This window comes from Carettochelys insculpta, chromosome 1 (genome assembly GCF_033958435.1).
Source record: "Carettochelys insculpta isolate YL-2023 chromosome 1, ASM3395843v1, whole genome shotgun sequence".
NCBI classification, from domain to species: Eukaryota; Metazoa; Chordata; order Testudines; family Carettochelyidae; genus Carettochelys; species Carettochelys insculpta.
Window position 1 is genome coordinate 302962634 of NC_134137.1, and position 12077 is coordinate 302974710.

At 38.7% G+C, this 12077-nt stretch overlaps 1 protein-coding gene across 3 annotated transcripts in view; it reads left to right on the top strand.

Annotated features, from left to right (window-relative positions):
• The window catches only part of PPFIA2 (PTPRF interacting protein alpha 2), a 607969-nt gene that overhangs the window by 385454 nt on the left and 210438 nt on the right, over positions 1-12077 (top strand). For 2 of the 3 annotated variants that reach the window (XM_074984006.1, XM_074984008.1), the window contains one exon: positions 1344-1418. The exons of the other annotated variant lie outside the window; for it this stretch is intronic. In XM_074984006.1, the coding sequence (XP_074840107.1) occupies positions 1344-1418 (75 nt within the window). The remainder of the gene's footprint in view (positions 1-1343; positions 1419-12077) is intronic. 3 annotated transcript variants of the gene reach the window in all.

Below are 12077 nucleotides of genomic sequence, written 5' to 3' on the forward strand. Positions count from 1 at the left end.
ACCATGAATATGAATAAATGCTTAGAAATTACTACAGTAGATGTTTTAGATCATTTTAATAAATAATGTGAACATATATAGCATGCTCTTACTGCAGTTAAACTTGGTTTTGCTTTTTACTAAAGCAATATGCTCATACATTTTATGCATATTAACAAAAAATAGTGTTTTGCAAGCAACAATTAGTTTAATATGCACTAGTCTTATGTGATATTTTATTCATCTAAATTAGAGTAAACTGCTACAAAGTTTTGTGTTATTTAATGCACATTTACATTTTATGTAACTTTCTTTGATACTGTTGTTTTGTGTGTGTTAGCTGTCTTGATTTAATTTCAATATTTGATTTCAATAAAAACAAGACTTAAGAAGTGAACACATTGCAGCACAGAGTTGCACATAACTTCAATCATGTACAAATATGTACTGTTTTAACTGTTAGCTATGTATTAGTTCTTATGAATGCTGTTCTTATAGGTTTGTATTATAAATATTTGCAAACTTCCATTTTTGCACTTAAGCACAGCAGGAGGTAAATAGAGAATTATTTTTCCCCAAGTTCTTAAATGATTAAAATTTCTTTCATCATTAGCTATGGACATGGAGTAAATATTCAAACAAACACACGTGTATATGCCTTCAGTTGTATAGAAAAAGCCCACATTAACATCTTTTACACTGTGACCTTTTTTGTGCACAATAGACTTTATTAATGGGGGAACCCAAAGAATACAAGGTAATGTCTTTTCCCGTATATAATAAACTCCCATCAATTATAAATAAAGTGGTATATTTTTGTGTATAGGAAACATATGTTGTAGATTCTTATTAATGTTTTTCACAAAGATAAAATAAAGTGAATGACTTCACTAAGAAGGACTAACCTGGTCAGTTACAAACAGTGTACAAATAACTTTTTCAAGGAGTTTGGTAAATTGTTAGTAGTTATTCATCACACAATGTATTTTCTCCTGTATTTTCAGGAGCTATTTGCCATATCTTTTCCCTGGAACTATTCCAAAATATCTTACTTTTAGTGCCTTATGTATTTTTAGAAGGGTTGCATTTACTGTACATTTCATAGATTTAAAAGTAAATTGTGTAATAGCAGTATTAGGTTTTAAAGGATGGAACCTAATGCTCACACATGTGAATTCACTCTCCTCAGAAACAGGTTTAAAGACCCTTTTAGTTAATGTCTCTTTCATGAGTGATGAGGACACAGTACACATACCTGCAAACAGACCTGCAGAGATTCTACTGCAATGTTTATGGTAGATTATATAAACCTTAAAAAACTGATAGAAATCACGTTACTGCACATATTTTGGTTTTTCTTCTAGGTAAGGGAACGACTGAGGGTTTCTTTAGAAAGAGTCTCTGCACTGGAAGAAGAACTAGCTGCTGCTAACCAGGAGGTAACATAAAACACTTTCTCCCCATTTGAGGTGCAATTTTTCTAACATTCTGTCCCTTGTGTTTCCCATCACTATTATTGAAACTGTCACAAGACAATAAATTATGTTCTGTATAGGACACTGACCAAGGCCTATTGAAGGTGTTTTGTCGTATTCATAAAATCTTTGATTCCTGATTTATTTAAATCTGTCATTGTGAGCAGACTAAAAAAACAGGGCTAGTGACGGGTCTCAAAATGTTTTTTTTTTCTTTCTCTTACTAGCTATGGAAAAGCTATAAGACAATAGATGTGTGTCAGAGATTGTAAGCCATATCATAACACAATTGCTAAACTGGAGTTTATATCAAATATTGCTATAAAATTAGGAACCCACAATTCAACAGTAAGAACAATATTATAAATTTAATATATCCTGGGAAAGGAGAAAAGTTCAAATCACTACATAGTATATTTTCTCAGTGTGCTTTTTAACATAGAGATTCTTTCCCATGTAATCATGTGCTTATTAGTCGATAATGATTACAGGCTTGGCTCAGATACTGTATGATCCTTAGTTAATAATTAATATATATGAATAAGTTCTCACCCAAATCACACTGTCTAGAGCTTTCCTGCACCCAGCAGCATCACGTGTCTTGACCCCAAACCAATAAAATGACATGCTGTGCAAGGTGCCAGTCAGCTTGCCTGCGGTGAAGGTCATGATTTTTTGGTGCTCGCAGTAGTCTGTGGTCTTTCAGCTGCCCAGGGGATGTCTCCCTTGGCAGTCATGATTTTCGGGTGCTGGCTGTAGCCGGGAGTCTTTAGCCGCCCCAAGCCATAACTGTTTCAGTGGAGGCAATGTAGTAGATATACAGTTACTACAGTTCTTGAAGTAAGGCTTGCAACCAGAAATATTTGTGTTCTGAGGGTCTTTTTTGGCAGATCCAAACCTGGCTGTAGTCTGGGGTCTTTTAGCTGTCTGGGGAAATGTTTCTCAGTGGACATGGTTTTCAGGGCTGGCTGTAGCCAGGGATCTTTTAGCCATGCCAAGCCATAACTGTTTCAATGATTCATTGAACTTAAACATATTCTTCTTTTAAGGGTCTTCTTTAACAGGAGGTCTAAATCCAGATCCAAGCCTGCAAAGATCCAGTGTTTTTGCATCTCGTTTTCAAAAACTTGTCGGTTGGGACAGGTTTAGCACCCTTCCCCTGCCCTCAATTATAAAAAGCACATCTCTTTTAAAGGCGAGCCAGACCCCCGTCTGGGAAAAGGGATGTTTGTTTAACATGGTAGGGGAAAGAGGGGAATAAAATGTGGGAAGATATAATCAGATACCCACATCTACTTGCAGGGCATTTTTTTCCCATGCTGCACCAGTGTAAATAGCCGGAATTCTACAGGGCTCAGGGAACTGTGGGATAGTTTCCCACAATACAGTGCTCCCGCACTCGATTTAAGCAACTGGTGTGTGGCAGCAATAAGTTGATTTTGTGGGGAGCATGTGGAAAGGTGAGGAGGCTCAAAACTGCATGGATAAAACCCAGCTTTAATAAATCAATTTTAATAAATTCAGTTTTAACTCATAGTATAGATGCAGCCTGCATCTTTGCCAGTCAGACATAAGGGAATTTTATTGCAATGACAACTTGGAAGCCTAAGAAGAAGCACTGTAGTTCGTGGTTTGCCTTCTGAGCCTGGTAAATATGCAAAATAATATATGTACTTGTGATTGTTCTTGCTTAGCGGTCTGCAAATGAGTAATACATATGTTAAGTACAACACAGTTTTAGCTATTTGGACAGTAAGTATCCAGACCTCCATTTTGACTGCTCTGTTTTGACTTCATTCTTTCTCATTGAATCCTGTTTATATGAATGATTTGAATGACTATAGTGTCACCCTTGATTATCACTTATCCTTCATTCATCACTCTTGAATCTGTGTACCTTCCAAAGCTGACATCTGAACATTCAAGAGTTCCGTGAGCAAGACCAATCATAGAACTCACTGTAGGCTTATGGCTTTATTTTTCAGTTTGCATATGGTGACTAAGTCAATGTAGAGGGTATAGGCAAGCAGGTATATCTTGCAACTCTTTCTAAAAGTGAACAGGTTTGTACTTAATTACCTTTCCACAAGGAGTGAGCTACAGACATGCTTGGGTTTGCTACTGAGTATGATTATACGTTGTAAAGGACAAACCACAGAATCAATTGCTTCTGATACTTACTTATTCCTTGGCCAGTAAACTCTCTACTCTGCCAAGAAGGTGGCTCTTACATCTCTGGACCAAATCAGCTTAAGGACTAGAAAAATAAGCAACGGGCGATCTAGTAGTGAAATTTCATTTGGCAGTTTGGTTTGTTTTTTAAAAACAACTTTTCTACAGCAAGATCAGTGTGAGCACTAAAAGGCGTCAATATGGGGAAAAGAAAAGAATGCAGGAATAATAAATAAATGAGTTGGAGATGAGGCTATTGGAAAGGCTTTCTTTCCTACCATCCTTGGAAATGTTATACAGAAATGTTATACAAACATACTGTGTTGCTAATGCTGAAAACATTTATAACCACATTAATCAACAGAGCTGACAAGATCATTTATATAATGTTGATATAGGCATTTCAATTTCTTTCAAATTATTGCCTTTTATAACTAAAAACTGAATATGTATTACATAATAATCAAAAGAGTTTGGCAAGGAGATATTCAGAAGGGAATGGACAAATCACATTCAAACAATCAGTGCTTTTTGAACGGGAGTTTACAGAATGTTCACAATTATTTAATTAAGGCCAACAGAATAGATTAGACATCATATAGGGGCTGATTTAACACCAGATGCTTAAGTGAATGCCCAGCCAGTGTTCCTCTGAAAGACATTGTAAATTGAATGTACTGTATATGAAAAGAAATGGGCAAGTTTCCAAGGCATTTGGACTTAGGCGTTTTAGTGATTTCTGTATTGCTCTCAATTGCATCTGTTCTTCAAAAATACTCAGTATACATTGGCAAGGTTCTTCCCTTGATAATACATATTATTTTTCTTCATATCCATTTTATTTTCATTGTAACAGCAAACTCTATAGTCAGGAATAATATAGACACTTAAATGGTGGCAATAGGTTGGTACCTGGATTGATCTGCTGTATCACAAGGGGGAAATCATAGAGATATCTGTCTTGCTCCCGTCCAACCTGATGACAATTCCGGAACTTATAAAACTCCAGGGAATGACATAAATGAGACTCATACACCAAACAATAAATACCTACAGGCTTCCAGTGGGAAGAGATCAATAAGAGCTTATACTCCTAAATTGGCCTTTTAACATAGTTCGGAAATAACCTGTCTTAATAAACAGAATGACGTGAGAAATTTGCATAACATTGTGAATGTAGGCAAAACTTTTTGGTTTCAGCTTTGGTCAACAACCAAAAACTCATGCAATAGTTTAAAGCTGACAGCAAACAAAAACTTATTTAGTTCAAACTGCAAGGAGTGGTAAAATAGGCAAAATGTAATCACTCAGACTGAAACTTGACCTGACTCCTTTCAGGAGCACAGACAAACTTTTTGTATTTGAGGGAGGTAGAGTCAAAGCACATAACACATTAATAGGCATTGAATAATGCCTCAATGACTGGTTTTGTACCATGACTATATTTGTCTGCTTAACAGTGAGATAAACAGAATTCTGTTCTAAAATCAGAGGTTTGCATATTTGTGAGTGGAGCCTTATTATGGGGGTGTTCATGCCCACCAAGACTCCAGTTCTCAACATCCACGCTACTTTTCTAGAAAGAGCTGTGGGAATACAACTGTCCCTAAGCCTCTTTTATATGTCACCAGCATGCTAGAATATTGACCTATAGAGAAAAGTCTCCCCTACTAAATTAGCAACATCACTTTCTACCCAGCCCATTTCTTTTTCTTGGTCTGCCTCCTGGATGCTATCTAGTTAGCAATGTGCAAAATTTCCTTAACTGTGTATGGCTATACATAATCCGGTAATGACAGTATCTTAATTCCTAGGTGCCCTAGGAGAAGCACTTGGCAGAACTTTTCAAAACCATGAATATCCTCAAAATGGTATTATTATTGTTACTTTGTTTCCTCAGAGTTAGGAGTGGTGTGTGTGTGTGTGTGTGTGTGTGTGTGTGTATAAAATATGGATATACACACTCAGAGTTAGGGGTATATATAGAGCAAACATATGATTACTTTTCCTTATCCTCAAATTAATGGACTACAGAAATGATGGTGGTCTGATAAGTTGAAAAAATGAATGTTTAAAAAAGCAAATCAAAGTAGAATGTTTGGGATGGGGTTGTGTCATATTAAATAAAATACTTTCATATAAAATACAATTTTTAACAGAAATGTCTAGTGGAAATTTTCCCAAAATAGGTTACATTAGCAGTTATGTTCAGCAAGAAGTCCTTCCCTTTGTATTCATTATGACCTGCATTTTCGGTCATCCATATTTGCACCTATGTTTGTTTTATATTTACTTTTTGTTGACGTGTGGTTTGCAAACAATTAAAATTAAAACCTGTAAGGTGGTAAGCACCTCAAATATGTCCTGAGAACCTTCAGCTCCCATAGAAATCATTGGAAGTTGAGTGTACTCTTGTGATCATATAAAATCAAGTTCTAACTACCTTCTTTCTGACAACTAGAAACAAGATGATGGTGAAAATCATTGAAGGACAGCATTTTTAATTTATGTAATTGCCACATAAGGACCGTGTCTACATTAGCACTTTCCTTTTGAAAGGGGATGCTAATGAGAAACTTTGAGATATGCTAATGAGGCACTGCAATGAATACGCAATGCCTCATTAGTATAATGGCAGCTGTGGCACTTTGAAAGTGCCGCTTTCGATCGTGCATGGCTTGTTTACACGCACGAAAAGGACCCCACACACTTTGAAATCCCCTTATTCCTGTTTGGTTATAGGAATAAAGGGATTTCGACATCTGCGGGGTCCTTTCAAAAAGGACCCCATGTAGATGAACCGCGTGCAATTGAAAGCAGCACTTTCAAAGTGATGTGGCCACCATTATGCTAATGAGGCACTGCATATTCATTGCAGTGCCTCATTAGCATATCCCAAAGTGTCATTCGTATCCCCTTGTCGAAAGGGGGGTGCTAGTGTAGACATAGCTAAAGAGTATTACTGCCATACGTTTTTACATAGGAGTTCAATTATTATTGTGATCCAATCATAACATACAACAGTCACCATTAAAATGCTGGCATTTATCTACAGTTATCACAGTGGTACCTGGGATTACCACATTTTTCTTTCACGTTTATAACAGGAGATATATATGGTGACATTTGGCAGTGTTGGTGTTCAACACTTTTTCCTGTAGCTGTTAAGTATATACTAGATTTTTGCAATATTTGGCAAGGCAGTTTGGTCACAATAGCTAAAAATACTGTACATACCTGCATAAGTATTCATTTTAGAGTTGCCAATTGTCTAATCTCACCAATCCAACCACCTCTGCTCTGCACTTACCCAAGGCTCTGCCCCTGCCCCAGCCCTTCTCTGAGGACCTCCCTGCTCACTCCATCTCCTCTCCTTCCTTCATTCACTCTCCCCACCCTTACGTACTTTCACCAGCCTGGAGCACAGGGTTATGGTGCAGCAGCAGGTGCAGGCTCTGGGCACAGGAGGAAGTATTAGGTGAAAGCTGTGGGAGGCTGGTGCCGGGGAGGCGGGGCTTAGGGCTAGGGCAGCAGATGTAGGAGGTGATGCGGGATGCTTGCTCCAGTAGGGGCCTCAGGGCTGGGGCACAAGACTGGGGTGCAGAAAAGGGTATTGGGTGCAAGCTGTGGCTGAATGGCACTTACCTTGGTGGCTCCTGGTCAGTGGTACAGCAGAGCTAAGGCAAGTTCCCACCCTGCCCTGCGCCACTCCTGGATGCAGCCAGCATGTCCTCCTTGCTCTAGGTAGATGTAGGGGCTTGATCCATACGCTGCCCTCACCTACATGTGCTGTTCACACAGTGTGCAGTGGCTTTAGCTCCTGGCCAACTAGAGCTGCAGAGTCAGTGCTTGGGTTGGGGGCAATGCATGGAAAACTTCAGCCATCCTCTTCTGCCATGGACTGCAGGGATATGTCAGATGTTTCTAGGAGTGGTGTGGAGTCAGGACTGGCAGGGAGAGGCCTTAGCCCTCATGCGCAGCTGGACTTTAGTGGCCTGTAATCTCCCAGTGTGGTTTCAGTGGCCTCTGGGAGATAAAGCCAAATTCCAGGAGATTTCTGGTGAAATTTAGAGGGTTGTCAGCCATAATTCATTTATACACAACTCAGGTGCTTGAATAACATTGACTTTCCAGGAACCACACTTCCACCTGTTCCAGAAGACCCAGATGTGTGTAAAAACTGTGTGGGAGAGAGTTGTATTTAGCTATTGATTTCACACAGCAGATGCATCCAACACTGACGTTTAATAATCTGCTAATGTCTTCCTGGAAACATTTATCAGATACAGGGACTATTGGGGTTTGTGGGGTAGGGGAAGAAGGCCATCAGGTGTGGACCTCAAGCTTGAGCTCAAAGGGAGCCTCAGATTTAGACACTTTTTTAATTGTTGGCATTAGTTAAGTTTCACAGCTTGTATTTATGCACAACCCTCAGTTATTTGCACAGAAAAAGTCTAGAAAAGCATTTGTTAAATAAAATATTCAGATTATGTCTCACTCTTGTTTGATGCCTTATTTTGTTTTCACATGTCATTGCTTTTTAATTTCAATTTTGGCGAGGGGTCTCAAATTCTGGAAGTGTCCCAGGCTTCTCTAGGCCTTTGAGAGGGTCTTGTCAGATAGGCTAGGAAATTGTTCAAATAACAATCAGTTTCTGAAAGTCATGCCTTTTGCACACCAACTTGAGTGAGATTTGCCCTTTTTTTGGTTTTTTTTTTTTGTTTGTTTTTTGCAAAGTTTAGGCAGGCAATTTTATGTTCCATCTCTGATTTGTAGCATTTTTAAAACTGGACTTTGTTCCTGAGATTGCTGGCCCTTCTACTAACCACCACATTTTGGTGCATTGTTACTAGTATTTTGAAATTCAGTCTTCATTAGAAACTTGATTTGATTATGAACATATTTAATTTATTTAAATTACTTAATTAATATTTAATTAAGCTCTATTTATCTCAGTGAAAAAGACAGACAATCAGCCCTTGACCTCAGGTGTTTTTGTCCAGATTAGAAAATCTCTGAGACCCAGTTGAGATGTGGAGCACATTTAAGAGACTCCAGCAGCCTCTTAAAGACACAAATTCAGAGTTCCCAGAAACAAGATGCAGCTTCATGTGGTTGTAATGTGCTTCTCACATCCCCTTCCTAGACCACTGGTCCGTGGAAATGACAACTCCTCACTTTTATCAAGTAAGAGTTCACTTAATCCAGAAAAATCTGAAGTCCCAACAAACACTCTTTCATCTAGAAACTGTCTCTAAAGCCCTCCCTCAACTCTTATCCAAACCACAGGCCTTCTACACAGTAATTCGCTGGCTCACTATACTGGAAGCAACCCTGGATGTGCAATTTGTTGTAATATGGGCGGAAAGAATATTGCACTTGTGGAGCACTGAAGAGACCTCTGTAGATCTTGGATACAAGTGCATCACAAGAGACAGTGTAGGTGCATCAGTTACTGCACGTCCAAACTCCATAGCTCGGCATTTGTTCCTAATGCTAGATGTAATATGTTAGCCCCATTAACTGAGAGTCTATCAGTCCTGTTCCTGTTAAAGGTAATCATTGTAATGGACTCTTTTGCACATCTCCAAAATTCTATCCTTTCCCCCAGTACCTTTTCCTGGCACTGCATCCTTCTCTGCTGAACTCTACTCAAGTCTCCCAGGAAAAATTAAGAATCAGTGTTGTTGGTCTTCCAAAACGAGGGCTCTCAGTGCAATTGCAAGAAGTTTGACTCACGGGCATTTACTTCATACAACCACATGCTTGTGTTATTGCTGTTTTCTTCTTTGAATGCCCTTTGCTAAATGGGTATCATTACATGTGTGACATTGGAGGTCACTTTAAATAGAAACAGTAACAGTTACAAATATATATTACTGAGCTTCTCTTTCTTTCAGGTTCAATTAGCCTTACCATTAAGCATTGATTGGTATTCGATAGAGATAGGAAGATAAGATCAAGATCATGGATCAAACCCATGGTTCATCTGCTCTGATATGCTATAGGTAGCCAAAACCAGGTGTTTTGGAGGAAGGTGTAAGAAACCCTTTTGTTGGCAATTATGGAACAACTGTCCTATACGACAAGTTTTCTCTTAACCCAGGGTTATTAGTGATGAGTTTATGAGACAACTATAATTTATCATATAGCTAATTGCTTTTATAGCATCCTTGGACTCATTCATCTGCAATTTTAATACTTAATTTTAGAGATCAGAGTGAAAGATTGATTTGTAAGTCCTTGAACTCCAGAAAATGCAGTCACTCGCACCTGTGCAGTCACAAAGGGCCAAAATCGCAAATGAGCTGTGTTGTTTCTTCTGTACAAGATGGACCCCTGAAACAGAGAAATCTCAGGGGGATTAAGCAGCTAAGTAGGATTTTGGCCTTGCTTCTTCAGGGTAATGCAGCACAGCCTTGTGTGTGCAAACATTATTAATTGTAACTATTTAATTTAGTATGCATTTTTAAAAGGATAGCCTTCTCCATCTAGCGAGTGATGTATTTACACACAGTTCTACATAGATACGTTTGAAAGATTTAAAACATATTAACTTATCAACCTATTTAGTTGTATTACTATCTTGATAACACTGTGTTTGTGCAATAATGCACCATGGAAAATACGCTACACGATGCACAATCATTGACTCAGGTAGGAATATTATTTGCATATGCAGTTTTTGCTATGGAAAATGTTTATTACTTGAACATGTGTTGTAGGTGATACTTATCTCAAACCCAGTATAAAACAATGATAACAAACAGGAATGTCTGGGGAATTCAGTGCCTTGTGTTATGCAAAGGCCACGCTAGATTATCATGCCTGTTGCTTCCAGCCTTACAAAATATTGACTCTATAAGGAACGTTTTGGTGTAAAAGACATAATATCTTTTACATAGAAATATTTCTCATCCCATTGTTTTTTCTCTGGATGATGAAGACGTAAGATGCTGCCTCATATGGTCTTCATTATGTGCTGTATTTATCTATTGTTTTAAAATTCTGAAATAGTACGTTGTGCAATTTTAATTCGAGAGAGAGCTCCTCCACAGTTAGCGTTGTATTCCATGTCCATTCCAAAGCACTTTTGTCCATTACCAGGTCCACTACTAGCACCACCATTCCACTTGTAAAAAGACTGATCATCTTTCAACCTGATTTCCATAACTTGCTGCCCTAAGCAATTAACACTTCTCAGAGAAGCATTACAAGAGGGACACAAAAGGCCATGTAACTTTTTCTGTGGGGAGAAATACTGGTTTTTGAGCCTTCTTACAGGTTGCAGAACCAAGATACAAAGTTTCATTGAGGCATCTTTTCTGTTGACCTGCCAAAATACATTGGGCCTGTTTCTAAAGGAGACCACAAAATATTGCTGACAAGTCTGTGGCATGATCTGGCAGAAATAAAAGGGTTATTCAGCAACCCCAGTTTTTTTTTTTTTTCTGAACGGATTCACAGTGGCATTGTGTCACTCCCCAGCTCCCCAGATGGTCTGCTCTCACTTGGAGACCAGCAAGGTTCCACTCTGTCACCGCTGCTCTTCAGAGCGTGGCCACTTGTGACATACTTTGAAGTCTTTAAGATTACAGTGCCATCTGTGCTGTGGTAACAGTGACATCTACCTAACTTTTGTGATCAGAGCTGAAAGCCTCCTGACTGTTGGGGGAAAAAAAATGAAATTAAAGTAGTGATCCATCACTTCCCTAGTCTGTAGGAGAAACCGCTTATGGGGATGTGTTGAGTGTGAGAGAGGGAGGATCTGTAGCATGTTTGTGTATGTGTCACTTGCTGTTGGAGAAACTGAGCTGAAGAGATGGGGTTTGCATTGAGATTAGTAATCATTCTTAACTCTTCTGGTACAGAACGAAAAAGCAGTCAGGTAGCACTTTTAAGACTAACAATAATTTATTAGGTGATGAGCTTTCATGGGGCAGACCCAGTTCCTCAGCTCTGGAAATGGTGCTGTACTGGAAATGATATGACGATTTTATACCACAGAGATTAAAAAAAAATTGAAGTAAAAACTGACAAATCAGATACATAGGACGTACGTATAAAGCAGGGAAAGGTGGGGGATGCAGGGAGGAGGGGAGAGAATTACTAGTTGTAAGTGTCCTACAAATAGCAAAGATGGGTAAGCTGTCTTTGTAATGCATGAGGTAATTGCAATCTCTTTTATGACCAAGCCTTAAAGTATCAAATCTGAGCATACACTGCAGTTCACACGTTTCCCTGTGTAATCTGCTGTTAAAGATTTTGTTGTAAGACATATTCTCAGATCTTTAATAATATGGCCCTCTCCACTGAAATGCTCACTGGCAGGTTTATGTGTATTCAGATTCCTAATGTCTTCTTGGTGTCCATTCATTCTTTGCTGAAGTGGTTGTCCAGTCTGTTCAATACACACAGCAGAGAGGCATTGCTGGCATTTGATGGCATTTA